General features: G+C 36.5%; 3 protein-coding genes across 3 annotated transcripts; all 3 read right to left on the bottom strand.

Annotated features, from left to right (window-relative positions):
• Nucleotides 1–2920: 2920 nt before the first annotated feature.
• LOC143628661 (uncharacterized) lies at nt 2921–3871 on the bottom strand. The gene has a single exon (XM_077098189.1). It carries the CDS (start codon nt 3869–3871, stop codon nt 2921–2923), a length of 951 nt encoding a protein of 316 aa, XP_076954304.1.
• A 948-nt stretch (nt 3872–4819) lies between these two features.
• LOC143628722 (uncharacterized) lies at nt 4820–6776 on the bottom strand. The gene is made up of 8 exons (XM_077098225.1): nt 6709–6776; nt 6363–6491; nt 6168–6283; nt 5997–6078; nt 5864–5923; nt 5655–5762; nt 5330–5375; nt 4820–5047 (listed from the first exon to the last, which is right to left on the bottom strand). Exons 1-8 carry the CDS (start codon nt 6763–6765, stop codon nt 4836–4838), a joined length of 810 nt encoding a protein of 269 aa, XP_076954340.1. The 5' UTR covers nt 6766–6776; the 3' UTR covers nt 4820–4835.
• Nucleotides 6777–9917: 3141 nt separating this feature from the next.
• LOC143628797 (nucleobase-ascorbate transporter 12-like) lies at nt 9918–17480 on the bottom strand. The gene is made up of 9 exons (XM_077098281.1): nt 17060–17480; nt 16660–16757; nt 16405–16575; nt 15217–15317; nt 14798–14933; nt 14662–14712; nt 14294–14581; nt 13071–13592; nt 9918–10175 (listed from the first exon to the last, which is right to left on the bottom strand). The coding sequence occupies exons 1-9, from the start codon at nt 17478–17480 to the stop codon at nt 9954–9956; spliced, it is 2010 nt and encodes a 669-aa protein (XP_076954396.1). The 3' UTR covers nt 9918–9953.
• Between the last annotated feature and the right edge of the window lie 261 nt (nt 17481–17741).

The raw sequence follows: 17741 nt of genomic DNA, 5'->3' as shown, positions 1-17741 counted from the left end.
TTTTTTTCATAACATTATATATATATTAATTAATAATTATTAAATATATATTTTAAAAATTATATAAATGACATGCTTGTTTAAGCTCGCGAGCCGGCACGAGCTTGATGAATGATGCTCGGGCTCGGGCTCGAGTATTAAACGAGCTTACTTTTGGGCTCGAGCTCGATTATTAAACGAGCTTACTTTTGGGCTCGAGCTCGATTATTAAACGAGCTTACTTTTGGGCTCGAGCTTGGGTTCGGGCTCGATTGAGCTTTGAACAAGCCGATCTCGAGTAGCTCGCGAGCAACTCGGCTCGTTTGCACCCCTAGTTTTAAATAACATCAACACCAAGTAGGCTGGACTATGGATAAAATCCAAAAACCATACTCATAAGTTAGATTAATTTCCTCCATAATTACTATATTAAATTAAATGCTAGTATAGTAAACAAGCCAACATTTCTTAATTTACTCAAAAAAGGTTACTTAAAATAATACTTTAGCATAACCCATTAAGTTCTTCAACCAACTTACTTTATTTTATTAACTTTTGAAGCAACCCCAATATCTAAGTAAGTCTTTCTGAGACGGAATGTTGACTGCCTATATTGATTTTGACGTCTGAAGCTTGACTTAGAAACACCATCAAGAAGGAAGAACAATTTGCAACCCAACTTACTATACTAAAGTTTCTACACTTGTGTTTAAAATACATGTACTTATTTTTTTTTAAAGAAAAATTAATGACTCGTCATAGTTTAATTTTGTCAAAATAAGATTATATATTTTTTTTTGTTAAAAAATTGAATCTCAATTCTCACCTCATCTAATTCTAACTACTCAAGGGGTAAAATATTATTATCTTTATATATATTTTTGACAATTAAATGTAAAAGTCATGTTAGAAAGTTTAATTCCAGTTATTAATTACTCAATATAGATATGTAGTTTGTCAAGTGTAACCTACATTCAATAAATTCAATAAAGGTACCGATTACCGAAACCAGTTACACGAATACATCTATTACTCTATTAGATTCGATTCACCCTGACTTTGAGTACGACTAAGCGATAGTTTTAAGCACGTATTCAAATTAGTTGATCATTACTACTTTTCATTTGCTTATGGTTGAAGATTTGTTGTATTGTTTGATCATTCTTGTTAGCTACAAACAATATGTTTGTGAGAAAGTGTACGTATTACATTATTACATGCATATGTGCATGAAAAAAGGGCACATGCTTACAAGTTACTTTAAAAACATGATAATGAGTCTCATGAATGCTACATGAGTACACGACCATAAAGAGGAAGATACAACTATACAAGTGCCTATATGCGATAGCTAGTGTTTCGGACGGGTACTCGTAGACACGTGTCAACTTTTGTATGGGATATTGAGTGCCAATGATGTAACCAACCGCTAACATATGTAATCAATAGCCTCCTAATTTATGTGTACATGTACTTAATTGCTGTGTAAATAATTTGTTGATAGATGTTACATAATTACTACTATTATTATTATTATTATTTATTTATTTATTTACTTTTATAACAATTGAGAAGTTTGGTGCCACCAAGTCCCGATTGGGTCACTTGGTGGCATCATATTGGTTATTGACAATTTTTTTTTTGTTTTATTTATATTTTTTGTTTTAGTTACGGTACTGTAACAAATGTAACGAAATGAAGCCGCTACGTCACCATTGGGCAACTTGAAGGCACCATATTGTACTATGTTGTTTAGGCTATTTTTTACTTCCGATACCGTAACGTAAACGGACCGAATGCCAATTCTATTTTTGTTTTTTAGTTCCGATATTGTAACGAACGCGACGAAAACCGACTGAATTCGCGTAGACTCACTGCATTTTGTTTTAATTCCGGTACTATAATGAACGTAAAGAAAACCCACAAAATGCCGATTATTTTCTTTTCCAATATCATAACAAACGTAACGTAAAAGACCGAATTTGCATGAACTCACCATCTTAATGCCCGAGATTGACAACACTCGGGTCTTCCTAACACCCAATTTTTACCGACTGACATATACCATTGGTACACCTCAATTTATATATATATATATATATATATATATATATATATATATAGGGGAGGGTTAAAATATAAAAGAATTAGTTTCCTAGGAATGCTAGGAATAAATCATAGTCATTAGATCATGTTAATCAATAGTTGAGATTTAAAATTACCAAAAACCGACATAGTTTCATAGAATTATTCTTTCACCATAGGTTATAATGCCACATGTAAAAAATCTATTGGTTCTTACCATTCATAGGAAACTCCTTATTCTTATTTGAACCCTTTTCTATATATATATATATATATATATATTGGTTTTATTTTTTGTTTTTAGTTCCAATATCATAACGCATGCAATCAAAACCATTCATATTCCGTTGACTTACAGCCTAAACGCAGGGAACTGACAACGCTTGGATTTATCACTGCACGGGTTTTACCGACCTGCCCGGCACAACACACCGATAAACCACTAGTTTGTTTATAATTTTAGCTTGTAATGTTCTATAACATGTTAGAATTTGCAATTGAAGTACAACAATTTGTTCATCGGATGTTAATACCATTTAGATCTTGATGAATATCAAACTTATATAGTTATATTATTCAGATCTTTTAACACCACTATAGCAATTTTTGCACCTTTTAACCATTATCCGTGTCAAATGTTTCGGGTTTTCTTTTCGAATTTGAAATGTTTTCGGATTCTTGGATCAACCAATACTCATATACAACTTTTATCACATAACATTCAAATTTCTAATAGCCTAGAAAAAATTAACTTAGACCATCCACACGTCGGCCTCTCTCCCGCTCGCATTCTCCTCTTTCTCACACCCGTGAAGACTTCTTTCAAATAGCCTCTCTACTCGTCACGTCCTCACCATCAGTCTCTCTTCCACGTCAGTCCACATCCATCCCGTGTTGTTAGCTTTTGGTGGCATAAATTAACAATGAGAATCCTTTTTTTCTGATCATCACACTTCTCTTCCAACCACAAACTACTATTCAACCCACTTCTTGTCCTAAATATAAACACTCCATGACCCGACCCAGACTCGGACCCGGAACCTGAATATGGGTTAAAGAACCAGTCATGAACATCCCACATCAAATCCACCAATAGCCCATCTAAAAATATGGGTTGATTCCCTCTAAAATTCCATTGCAACCTCTTCACCCGAACGACAACCCGTTTGTCTATGCAAACGAGTAAAGCCGGATACCTCAACCTATCGTTTTCCCGGGTGCACCGGATCATAATATCATGCCAGCTCCCAGTATCCTCAAACCGCGCCTTCGTGGAATACACCATGTTACTAGAAAAGTATTCCTTACACGAAATTAACGAAAACTTACCGATTCGTTTACGGGTTTTGAGTTTCATAATGGTCGGTTCATCCGTCATGTCCCCAACTACTAATCCGAGTTCTGAATCAACCGTGATCAAAATGTAGTACCCTTCAACCAGCTTGACACCGGGACCATATGGAGCCGATGAGAGATCATAGTAAATTTCAAACTTTGAACCGTTGATTTTGAAGGATTTCCCGCCTTTTTTCTTCCAGAAGAGTCCAGAATGCGTGCTTAAACGGAAGGCTGGTGCGGGATGGTTGCCAGAACTGATGTGGAGGCCTTGGGCAGTGGCGGTCCGGTACCATGTTACGGCGATGAGGTGGATATCTCCGGTTGAGAGGGCAGTTTTGTATAAGGATGTGACAGCTGTTTGGATGGATGGGATCAAATTTGGGGAAGTTACACATGTGTAACTTGAACATGATGATGATTCCGACACTTGAACCGCGTATTGATTGTAACACGAAACCAAATCCGACATTTTTGGTTTATGAAGTGAGGTTTTTGTATGTGATTTTGTAGGTGTTTTTGTGGATTCATAGGAACAAGGTTGAAGACATGTCTTTTTCTATTATGTCAGAAGACATGTCTGTGTTTATCTGAGATTTTCTGAGTATAATAATGCAATTGGTATTTTATATTTGGATAAGAGTTATTAATGAAATCACATAGAGACAAACTCTTGGTATGTTGAGATTGAATTGGAATATTAATCCTATTAAATGCTAAAAATATCAATGGTACTGATTGAAGATAATAATTAATAGGGAACACTTAATGGAGGTTACAACTAGAAATATATTATTGTCACACTTACTAAAAAAATTTAACTATATAAAAATATAAAAAAAAATTATGAACCAAAATTATATGAATAATCCATGAGAACATTCATATTATGAATTAACTCTTGTTTTTTGAAAACTTCCAGATTTTTGAACATTCATGTTAAAATGTGACTTGGAATGACTTCTTTTTCTGTTAATTCTGTCAATTCAAAACATTATTAGAAAAAAAAAAAACAATTGTGATATCGACGAATCATTAAACTGATATCGACGATTTCAAAGCAAAAAGGCTGACCGTTGGCCCACAAAACCGATACATATGATTAAAAGCAAATGAATAATGTGACAGTAATACACTTTCTTTTAACTCTTACCTGTTTTTACTATTTATTTCATAAAACCATCATCAGGATGATGGATCCTAAACTTGCGTTAATCAATACCGGGTCAAGTATTTTTTTGATGTAACAAGACTAATATGCATCATAATCGTGTACCATACAAGTGATAATACATCAAACTTAAGGCAATTATTATGCAGTACAAGTGTCATCTATGGATCCCAATTTTTTTTCTTCTAATCTTTGTTTCAGCACATCACAAAGCAATACTTCATAAAAGATAAACTTTTATACTATGCATGTATGTTTACCTATTTTATGCAGCAGCCATATAATGCTTTTCTTCCTCATCGAGTCGTTTTAACCATCTAAATCCAAGATCATTTCCTAATTTTGCAGCATTCTCAAATTGTTCTCTTGCCAATTGGATCGGACTAGGCTTAGGCTCACCTGATTTCTTCCTTAATTTCCTACCAGTAACCTCCTTCATTGATATAAATTTCGTTACGGACTTCGGAAGTTCATAGCCTGGTTAAAACAAGCAGATTAAATCCAATGTCATTTAGAGCAAAGGGACTTTAAAGATGATAAAAAGTTAAATGAGCGTAACAAATTTGGATATTTTCTTAAAAAAATTAGCCTAGATGTGAATGAAAGGAGATAAAAAGACTTGAATTTTGTACCAAGGTAAACATTTTGACGAAGAAAATAACGAACTAGATCAAAACAAAGTCCTTTTTTAGCTGGGATTATATGATAATTGAATATTAAACGTAGATTTTAGCTGAAAATGTAAAGTAAATATGATACCTCTAATAAGAAGAGACCCACATGCAATTGCTGCTCCAGCATGACCCTGCATATTAATAATTAATATATTATAGAAAACACAAGTTTCAAATTTACCTACATGGTATTTTCATCAACATCAAAGTACTTGCCCACAAAAACAGTAAATCTTTAAGGTTGACTTTATGAGGTAAAAAGTAGACATTTTTAAAAATGATGTGAATCTTTGGAAAACTGACAACATTTTGGAAACCATACCAAATTTTGTAAGCATCTTGTAGTTGGAACTGTAAAGAAAAGGCATATACTTTTTTTAACATAAATAACAACTAATGAGTTTTTGTACCTTCTCTGAGGCTTTATGAAAACACCATAATGCCGAGTCAATATCTTTCTCAACACAGTCGCCTGTCAAGTAAACAGCTCCCAGAAGGTATAGAGCATCGGGGTGCAACTATAACATAAAAACATCAAGCCAAAACAAAAATTAAATTATACAAATAAATCATGAGACAGCCTCATTATTCATTAGTAATTATGTCATTAGTGATATACCTGATCAGCTGCCTTTTCCAAATAATCAAAAGCTTGTTGATCTGTGTAAACACCCTCATTCTAGCCATAATAATACTAATTAATTAAAAAAAATGTTTCACAAAATATTCACAAATGAAAAGTAATGTCAAACCTCGATTCTTAAATTGCGACCCAATTCATATTGAGCATCTGCATCGCCCATATCTGCAGCTTCTACCAATAAAGCAGCTCCTCTGTAACAAAATAAAAAAAAAAACAAAAAAAAAAATAAAAATGTATTTTTACACAAATATTCTTATATTTAAGATGTATAAATTCTTACATAGCTTTGCATTGACCGGGTACATGGTACTTTAAGTGCAGTTTGGATAACCAATATCTGGCATGTGTGTTTGAATTATCAACTTCTAGAGCCATTTCAAAATTATCCTTTGCAGTCTACGATCAGAAAATAACAGAATAAAGAAAAGGTATTAACCAGGTAAGAATATCAGAAATTAATGTACTTTGCAGTTACCTTAAGGTGAGGGATGAGGCGTTTGTCTCTAGGTTCACAGTAGTCAATCACTCGGTCAACCTCCTTCAACGCATTCCACCCTTTTGCAATGTATTCCATTGCCAGCTTATTTCTGGTGTGCAGTCCACGCTGCAGTAAAAGCAAACCGATAAACAAAACTAAGGAAACAAAAAAGATGACATGTCTCTTTATGTTGAACCGTCCCTTAAGACCCGTTTCAAAAAAGCAATTATGAACATGATACACAAGTGTATTTTAGTACCAATGGTGAAATATTTTCATTAAAATGCGTAAACTCATGAAGTCAAGCATTGTAACTACCGGACAAAGGAGTACGCAATAGTACCTGCTGATTGAAAGCTTTCCGTGTAGAACTAGCCTTCAAAACCAATGACTTGAACATCTTCAAAGAGCCTGTAACCACCATACCACAATGTAAAAGGACATATTTCCTAACAAAAGGTTGCAACATTAATCGGTATTTTTTACAGTTACTCAGTGTTGGAAAAATCGGGACTAGTGGACGATTAATTGCTAGTCGGCCGGTGACTGATTAATTTTAGGGTAATCGGTAGCCAGTCCTACTCGCGCCTTATTTCCGGCCGACTTTTGCAGCAGTTTCCGGCCAGTTTCCAGCGACTCCAGCAGGATATGGTGATTCCATATATACACACATAAAAATGCGCATACATATAAAAATTACATATAAAAATGTGTGTGTGTATATATAAAATAGAAAACTATATATAAAAGTTCCAATCCAATTAATCCCGAGTAATCGCCAGTCCCCACCCCACCACCCGACTAGTGACTAGCGAGTTCTACAACACTGCAGTTACTCGTGACATAGAAAGATGAGCTTGCTGATAGGTTTTAAAAGTAAAAACAATATTTCTTGATTCAAAATCCAGTCTTTGTTTATAGTGTTTTCCAACACTCATGTTGAATAATAAGTTTGTTTATTTATCATTAATTTGATATGTGCATACTGCATAGTAAATAAGCAAATACTACTGGTATATTACAAGCAATCTTGATTGGGTACATCCTAATAACTTGCAATCATTGAAACAAACAAGCATATTCATTGAGGCATTTTATCAAACGCGTGGTGGGCATATTAAAAAATACCAATTTGGAAGTGTAGAAAGATGGGGTGAAAGTGAAATTTAGTTATTTAGTATCAGAAAACAATAATCAAACAATCGGAAACATTACCCGGAAGAGCTTCGTGTTTGATTGATAAGTTTAACGCTAAAGATCTGTGGTGAAAATTTTACAGAATGTTATAAATCTAAGGTTTAGATTGTAACTATAGGGTTTAGTTATAAATTCTTTTATAATAACTTTTTTTTAATATATATGATGTTTTGTAAAATAAATACGGTGGTGTGATGTGTTTATTTTTATTGGCGTTCTGATAAAAAGAAAAGTATAAGCAGGTACATGTCAAATATAAATCTGTGATCGGTCGGTAAATTTGATATGACTTTATTTTTTTACAAAAGTTAACTAAATGTCAAAACAACATCGTATTCCTTTTTTTATAAATATTATTTATTAAAATATATAACAAGAAATGTGATGCCAATTGGTGCACTTATAAGAAGAAGAAAAAAAAATTAGGAATGAATAGTAACTATTTTTACTTTTTTCATATATATTTGTTTGCCAGTAAATTGAATTGTGTGTAGTAGAGAGCTAAGGAATCGCCAACTGACAGATACATCAGCGTCAATAGACGCCAACATCACTACGGGATATAGCCAAAGCGGGGGCAAATGAGGATTGAAGAATTCGCTAAAGCTTTAACAGGGTAAAGATAGAATTGAAAGGAGATCCACCAATAACATACACACATATTATGAATAACATACATATTATGAACGGGTGGTTTAAGTCCCAAGTCTCATTATTTACATGACATATGTTAAAACCACTGCAGGTAGAGGTGCACAAATCGGGTTCAAATGGAAAACCCGAACCGGTTCCAAACCGGTTTTTTTACACCGGGTTGTAAAATGGCACCGGTTCCAATCAAGAACCGGTTTGGTTCCTGACCCGAACCGATGCCCAGATATGCAAACTTTTAAGAACCGGGTAGGGTATGAACCGGAACCGGTTTTTACGTAAAAACCGGTTCCACCGGTTTTTTTTTTAAATTTAAAAATTAGAGCCGTTAGGAACCGGTTCCAACGGCTATATAGCCGTTTTTGACCGTTGGAACCGGTTTTTTTAACTATAAATAGGTTATTTTCTTACTATGAATAGCAAGGTTTGTTTGTTTACTTGTTAAACCACTTCCAAAACTATAAAACACACTCCAAACCACAATTAACCTTAAACCGACAACAAATGGCAACCAATGATGACGTTGCTATGGTGATCGAAACAACAAGATGCCCCGATGTTTGGGTTCATTACGATTTGTGTCTCATGACCGACTCACATGAGTTGGCACGTTGCAAATATTGCTCGAAGTTTCTTAAAGCAGGGTCCAACTCGACATTACGAAAACATACGAATAAGTATTGTCGAGATAAAAGAAGATTGGAAGCTAAAAAAACGGAAGTGGGAGAGTCGTCCAGCTCTACAACCCAAAAATAAGTATTCCCAGATTAAAACGGGTTTGCTAAAGGAGTAGTATTTTAGTTTGTTTTTGAGTTTGGTGGTGAAACAAGTAATGGAAACAAGTTATATATAGGTTTGGGCATCAAAAACCGGTTCCAACGGCTATATTACCGTTGGAACCGGTTCCAACGGATCTATTGTCTCAAAAACCGGTTCCAACGGCTATATTACCGTTGGAACCGGTTCCAACGGCTAATTGGTGTCTAAAAAACCGGTTCCAACGGCTATATTACCGTTGGAACCGGTTCCAACGGCTAGTTTGACTTTTGTTTGACCCTTCAAAAAAAACCCGTCGGAACCGGTTTTTCCGGGTACGAACCGAACCAGTTCCAATTAAGAACCGGGTTGGAACTGGTACTGTCATACAAATAGGAGAACCGGGTACGATTTTCGGGTACAAAAATACCCAAACCGGGTATTGTTCCAACCGTGTTGGAACTGGAACCGGTTCCGGTTCGGTTCCACCAGTTAGGTTCCGGAACCGGTTTTTTTGTGCACGTCTAACTGCAGGTCTAAACCTTTGTTAACGTAAGCATACAACAGAGCACGGTTTTTTGTTTATCAAACCACCTTATTCTATATCTTAAAACCGCAAACATGTAACATTGTATTAATTTTCTTTTGAATCCGGATTATATGTAACAGAAAGCCTCTTGCAATTTTACTTGCGAATGTAACATTCAGTCGATTTCATGTCACAATATTATACAAACGACACAAAACCATAAGAAAAATGTTGGCTCCATTAAAACAAGAAAAAAAAATCCAATTACAAACTACATACAAACTCATCCTGACAGTTCTAACATTACAACACAAATCTCCCCTCTTTAATGTACAAAAATCCACCTAATTCTTCATTCTCCCCATTCGCAAACACGCTCGCTTCTAAACCACAGTCCGCCTCAGAAACCCATTCTCTTTTTGTGGCAAAAACTTTCACAGTTAATGGTCTTTCCCCTAGAGCCCGACCCACCTAACCCATCGGAACAACCTCCCAACTCTAAATGGTAGCCCATAGTCTTTAGCAACAGCCAGCTCCTGTCGAGCCGCTTCCGGTTCAGACCACACGTACACCCCTCGTTCTTGCTTACTCCCAGGCACTGTGTTGTCCAAAACCACAGCTACTAGGAATGCTATCACCATGTGGAAGGACAATAAGGTGTTCATCACATAATTTAACTGTAACCGCATAATAAACAAAAGCTTCATGAGAAAATATAGAATATAAGCAAAGGATATAAAGATAGCGTGCAAACCGTACGAAGTGAAGGAACAAAACACGCGGGAGCAAATTTCGTAATTACTCTGAATCATTCCAACAAAATACAAGCAGAGTAATACTAATTTCACTACACTCTACAAGTAGTGTAATTATTATTACTCTACGACAAATAACAAAATGCCTGTAGTGTAATAATCATTAAGCTACTTAGAAAGGGTAGCGAAATTATTATTACTCTGCTTGTATTTTATTTTTATTTTTTTGGAGCTTAATTACTCTCTATTCAGGGTAATCACGAAATTGCCATCGTGTTGACTTTTTCTTCACTTCGTAACATTTGCACGTTAAAAGTGATTACTGATTATGTTGGTAATCAAAAGACAAAACTGTTTTTGTATTAAAGAAAGGATCAAACCACCACATCTTACAAAGACACTTAAACCACCTATTTATACTAAGACATACCACTTTGAAAACTGCAGAAACCTGCTCTTGCAACTTACACAAGTTGCTACCTTATCTTCCTAGGAATGCTAACTTACTATTTCATCTTATCTATAGTATAACAACTTGACACACCAGCTGTTTACCTTACCTATTACAAAATTACCCTAGGTTAAAAGCTTTAACAGCAGTAAAATACCAAGGGTTGCAGCTGACCCGTTTCATAACCTGTGAACGTAACGATTAAAACTAACAATCACCCCCCTAATCGTTTAATGTTCACAGAAGCGTAGCGTCATCATCTTCTTGGACTAGATTGGCCTCTTCGTCCCATAGATAGAACCTGATACGAAGTACTGAACATAAGACCTATGCAAGGGAGTCAGTCCTACTCATAAAGGTGAAGGACCAAGCACTAGATCGTTGAAAACAAAAAGAAAGACTGACTTTTAGATAACTTAACTTATTTAGGAAGGAGCCATCGTAACTGCTCGCCATCGGAATAGGCTTTCAAGGCAGCTGCCAAGTCAGCCAGTAAGTAAGCAGGTAATAGTCAGCCAGCAAGCTTTAACAGCAGTAAAATACCAAGGGTTGCAGCTGACCCGTTTCATAACCTGTGAACGTAACGATTAAAACTAACAATCACCCCCCTAATCGTTTAATGTTCACAGAAGCGTAGCGTCATCATCTTCTTGGACTAGATTGGCCTCTTCCCTATTTGGCCTTGCCTTTGGGCACTCATACGCATAGTGACCAAATTCTTCACATCCATAACACATGACCCGTGACTTGTCACGTCTTCCTTTTGGCTCCCGTCCTTCACCTCTCGAACCAGACAAGCTTTCACGGCCTCTTTCCACTTCGCGATTCCGGCTTCTTCCATGACAACATTCACAATTGCCACATCTTCCTTTAATCTGTTCTCTATCACAAGTGAGCAACAACTTTTCACGAACACTTTCAGTTGAGTCTTCAGTTTTCACACGCTCCTCATAAGCCTTCAAACGTCCCACCACCTCTTCAAACGCCATATTCTCAATGTCTGAGTATTGCTCAATCGAGGCAACTATTGGCAAGTATTTCTTTGGCATGGAATTCAGAAACTTTCTCACTACTAGCTCTTCATCAAGTGAAGACCCGAGACTTTTGTACTTTGACTGCACCCCGCTTAACTTTCCCGCGAACTCATCAATCGTCTCTGACTCAGTCATCTTCATTGCTTCCAACTCACTTCTAAGTGTCTGCAAGCGAGCTTTTTGAACCCTCTCGGCTCCCAAAAATCTGACCCGTAGTGCTTCCCACACATCATTCGGATCCTTGTGCTTTGATACTTGAAGAAGAACATCTTCAGGTATAGACTGATATATCATGGCCTTTGCCATGAACTTCCTTCTTTCTTCTACCGCACCTCCCGTCACGAGATGTATGGCCTCTCGCAAACCGTGCGCTGCCAAGATTGTCTCCATCATAATTGACCATGCAGTATAGTTTGTTGTGGTCAGTTTTGGGCATTGCAAACTCACGTTGCTCGGCTCACGAGTTGGTACAACAGAACCTGCACCTTCTGCCATCTTCATATCAGCTTCAGCCATCTCCACACCAAACTACCTGATCACCCACTGGTCACAAATACGCTCCACGCGGAATGTTGGTTGTCGTCTACTTTCTCTCAACTACAACCTCACTCAGATTCTGATCACTCGTTGAACAGAACTACAACTTGAATCACTCAGGCTTCTCCGTCGGCAGTTGTTCCACACAACCAGTCCGACTCAGTCGTTTCACACGACTAAACTGTCTCACACACACCTTCTGGAAGCTGTTAACAGCCCCTCCGATTTTTCCAGCAGCTTTCACAGTTCAATCTATCACAGATCGATTTAGCAGCCTCAATCGACCACAGCAAGGTTTGCTGATAACAGTCGTCTTCACAAACGATCTATCACAGATCGCTTCTTCAACAGCCCTTGAACCAGTCACAAGTTCTGGGTTGGGTAGTAGTCAGTTTTTTTTTCTTTTCTCTCGAACAGCCCTTCGATCTTATAGCTCTGATACCAATTGTTGGTAATCAAAAGACAAAACTGTTTTTGTATTAAAGAAAGGATCAAACCACCACATCTTACAAAGACACTTAAACCACCTATTTATACTAAGGCATACCACTTTGAAAACTGCAGAAACCTGCTCTTGCAACTTATTCATCTTATCTATAGTATAACAACTTGACACACCAGCTGTTTACCTTACATATTACAAAATTACCCTAGGTTAAAAGCTTTAACAGCAGTAAAATACCAAGGGTTGCAGCTGACCCGTTTCATAACCTGTGAACGTAACGATTAAAACTAACAGATTAGTATATTATCTTAATACTATGTGTATGTAGGTAGGTAGATAATATATCATACCCCTCCATATTGTGAGCGGAAAGGACCATGAGAAGCAACAATGTAAGGCTGAAAGTAAGCGGGAACGGACGAGTTTGAATTTGGGGAGATACCGTATTGCTGAAAGTAGGCTGGAACCGATAACGAGAAAAACAAAGAAAGCCCAATAATAATAATATTGCGTGAACTTCCAGCCTCACTATAACGCAGATTCGATAAGCCCAATGCTGCAAGCATGGCCCACATAATGCATAACAGGCCCGCAACCATCACTTGAGGTATTGATGCAATAAACCCTCCTACTTTACCTACTGGAGATAAGATGATCAAAACAAATGCACCCAACTCAACCGCTCTACGACTCCCCATTTTAGTGACAGCAATCGTGTGCACGTTTTCAGTCAAAGAAGTTGACCCGGTCCCGGTTCCCCACAAGCCAGCCAAGGCGCTACATAGACCCTCGAGACCAATCCCACGGCTCACAACACCTGGCGTAGGCGGTCTAGATGCCACCAATAAAGACGACGCGTGGTATGAACCGACCTATATTAATTAAATAACACCTAAATAAATTCAAAATCACTAGCAATTTATGTTTTTTTGTACCACAAATAGTAAAGTTTTTCTTTCTTTTTTTAAATTGACCACAAAAGTTTTGTGCTTTAAAATTTGACCACAAAGGTTATTTTAACGATTTAAATTAGTATAGCTTTAATCTTTTTATAAAGTGGCAATAAAATTTTTGTTTTTAAAGTTAGGCTACGGTTTTTTTTTTTTAATTTAAATTGGTATAGTGTTCAATTTTTATAGACTGGCCACCATATTTTTATGCTTTGAAACAAAGGTTTTACTTTTTAATTTTGATTTAAAAAGAAGACTAATGCAGGTGTGTTAAAATTTTCTTTTCCCTATGTTCTGGTATAAATTTTTGTGACGAACCGATACCGACGACATCTGTACCCGTATTCGTTTTTATAATTTTCGATCGATGTAAAACACGTGCCGATGCCTTATGGGCACAACACGAGTTTATTCATTTTTATGGTTTTTGATCGATTTAAAACACATCGATATCCTCTTGAGCATATCACAACCATATAACTTTGGTTTTTCTTTCAGTTGTCATACTGAGTGCCAGTACTGTACCAGTACCATAACGAACCAAACCAATACCAACTGAAACTGAATTCCCGTTGCATTGCGCCAGGGAATTTGACTAGTTACTTATTAGTTTTGAAACTTACTGAATCAACTGAAGATATAACAGACACCATGCACATTACAATCGACATTTTCCAGTTGAAAACGGGTGTTCCCCATTGTAACGGGTATGGAAACCTAAACCATGGTGAAGATTTTAGCGCGTGTGATGTATCAGCTCTGCAACTTTTCATCCTGGCCACATGTTTTCTGCAGTGATCGGATATCATATTTGAAGTTGGTATATTTACATCACAGCCATCATACTTGTAGGCGCCGGCTTCAGTTAGAAGAAAAGATATAGCCCATGTAATAGCCAGACCCAAAGGTACCTAACATCATAAATCATAAATTAATAATGTCACTTGAACAAAATTGTTGAAAACTTGAAATTGACATTAGGTTTACTTACAGCATAAATTAGAAATACGCGGTGTCCCAAAACAGATACCTTGCGAAGGTACTGAAAGATGAGAACACATAATATTGTGAGATTTCTAAGCTAATAAGTAAACAAGGGCAAACGAGAAATGCATAAGATAACTTACTAGAGAAAAAATAATAACAATTAGAATCTGCACCATGCCGATTTCAAGACACGCGCCCATTTGTGGGAAACCATAACTGTAGAACGACAGTCCAACAGCAGCAATAGTTGGGGACACTACCACAGGGTTAATCAATCTGAAAGAGTAAGACATAAGTTAGTCCGGGCAAAGTGGGCAGGTACGGGTACGGGTCAGAGCGCGTTCGGTTCAGAATGGGTTCTGAGCAAAACAAGTTCGTCGAGAAAAAGGTTCTAACTTCTAAGTATAATGAACTTGGGCCAAAACAGGTTCGGGTTAAAGTGAGTCATTTTGGAAAAAAAGAAATCCGTTATCCTATTCCTAAAACTAATTGTTTGTATAATGTTTCAAACTTTGTAGCATAAGAGCAAGCCATTAAATGGAAGAGAAGTGACACATACCTCAAGAGCAGTGTCATTATTCCACTGTATCCAAGTAATGCTTGAAAGGCTGATGCAATAATTATGGCCCCTTGAAGCTCCTTCATTATATGCTTAAAATTCTGTAGTATCATAAACGTATAAGTTCTAGAACAATATATGGTTCATGATAGTATGATACACCATGCAATGGTCAAACTATAAAGGGCATACAATGATGGTCAAAGCAGGAATGTAACAAGGAATATAGACTTCAACATTGTGTCTAAACAGAAACATTGCCAGATGGAGGACATTAGTAAAAGCCAAAAAAAAAATGGACCACCTGCAACCTTTTTGTATCTTTTTAGACTTCAGTGGGTTATTCTTTCCTTATTCTTGTACTTTACTTAATAATGTTCAAATGAATTGTCAATTTTGAGGTATATATAGACAATGAATCTAGAACTTTGCAATAACAAACAAATTGGTTGATAAATGATAGTAACCACTAAAGTATGTTAATGGAATAATGGTAACACATACAGCTGATGTTTCGCTTTCTTAGGCTACATAGAGGACTTTTAGGTTTTAAGGTGTACCTTAAATTTTATGGTCTTATTAAAGTCATCATCTTAAAAGAGTCACAAGCACACAAACTATTGAAGTTATTTTATGCTAATGTGGGTTTGCAATCAGATTCACCTAGCATGAATTATATATTTTTGAGCTTGTATGGGTTATTCTTTTCTTATTCTTGTACTTTCACATAACATGATAACAATGTACAAGTGAATTGTCAATTTAAAGGTATATGTACTATGTAAACAAATGAATCTAGAACTTTGCAATGAAAAAACCAACAGGTTGATAAATGGGCACCACTAAGTATGTTAATCGTAAGTTGATAGCATATATAGTTGATGTTTTACTGTCTTGGCTACCTAGAGGACTTTTAGGTTTTAGGTGTACCTTAAATTTTATGGTCTTATTAACGTCATCATCTTCAAAAAGTCACAACCACACAAACCATAGAAGTTCTTTTATGGTAATGTGGGTTTGCAATAATATTCACCTAGCATTAATTATATACCTTCACAATATCAGAAAACTTATTCATATCCACATTAAGCATAAAACAAAAAAGTCATCATGAGTGATAATCTAAAGAGAAAATGCTTACTCATGCTAATAGATAATATAAAACTAATAATAAAAACATATGCTTACATTTCCACTCAATCCAAGAAACTCGGGGGATTTTATTATCGCGAGTGCAGGAGCGAGATATACAAAAGATGGACCTTGTATGAGGGGTAGTCTTGATCCAAAATTAGCTTGTAGAAGTGTGGTCATTCCGGAAACAAAAAGCACAGTGGAAACCACCATTGACGTGTCTTCCTACAACCACTAACTCTCATCAGACTAATTCAAGTGAAGACACAAAGTATTAAAGATAACCAGAGATAACAATCGAGTGCTTACATGATCACCACCCATTGCAGGAACAATAACAAGAGGGATTAAAACCAATGAGCCCAGCATTGATAGATAGTGTTGCAATCCATAGAAACCAATGGGCACTAAAAACAATAAACAAAGCAGAGCAATTATTACACATGCAAGTAAAAAAGAATGAATTTTAACAAAATTATGTTCATTCATCTAAGTTCAATTATCTCCGTTCGTTTATACTATTAACAAACGAACACGAACAAGAAAACCTCATTCGCTTTATTATTCGTGTTCTATGCTCACGTATTCATGTTACGTGTCATATATAAATTATCCGTCACGGCATAATAATAATAATAATAATAATAATAATAATAATAATAATATAAATCATAATAATAATAATAATAATAATAATAATAATAATTACCAAAACCAGGAGTGTCTCTAAGCTCATACTTCATAGGCGGATGACGTGGCACATACTCATCCTCCACAATATGCGGCAACGCATTTTCCACGTCACCATTCCTAACCGCTCGCTGTCCGGCCTGAGCCGCCACAGCCGCCGCCGGCTTAGCCGGAACCCTAGCCGCCGCCTGCGTCTCATCTCTCTTCTTCTTCACCGACTCATCCTTACCGGATTCCACCGGCACACTCACCGGAACCGTCGCCGGAGCATTGCCGTTGACACGTGGATCAACCGGAGGCTTGTTAATTTGACCGGAATCACCGGCATTGGCCTCGCCGGAAAACCTAGGGCGAAAGCCGGTGCGTTTGGCCCAGGAAGACGAAGGTATTGCAGGTGCGTCGGGTTTGGGGCGGGTATTCGGGTCGGAGGTTTGTGCCATAGTTAGTTAATGATCTGATTCATTGTAATGTATAGATCTGGAATTAGGGTTTTGAGTTTAAATAAACATGAAATTGGTACACAATTGGAGTGTGATTTAGCTTTAGCAAATAATAATAATAATAATAATCACATTAGAGAGAGTGAATTGAGTGTTAAAAGAGTTAAGTGTGTGTGTGTTTATGGGGAAGAGAAGACAGCTCATATAACGAGTGTAAAATGTGGTTTTAGCAAATGTTTACCTTTGTCTTTTGAAATGGTA

This window comes from Bidens hawaiensis, unplaced genomic scaffold, assembly GCF_021521415.1.
Source record: "Bidens hawaiensis isolate Kalapana, Puna unplaced genomic scaffold, B.hawaiensis_p1.1 tig00005061_1, whole genome shotgun sequence".
Classification (NCBI taxonomy): domain Eukaryota; kingdom Viridiplantae; phylum Streptophyta; class Magnoliopsida; order Asterales; family Asteraceae; genus Bidens; species Bidens hawaiensis.
Note: the sequence above shows the minus strand (reverse complement) of the source record. Positions and strands in the feature narration are given on the sequence as shown.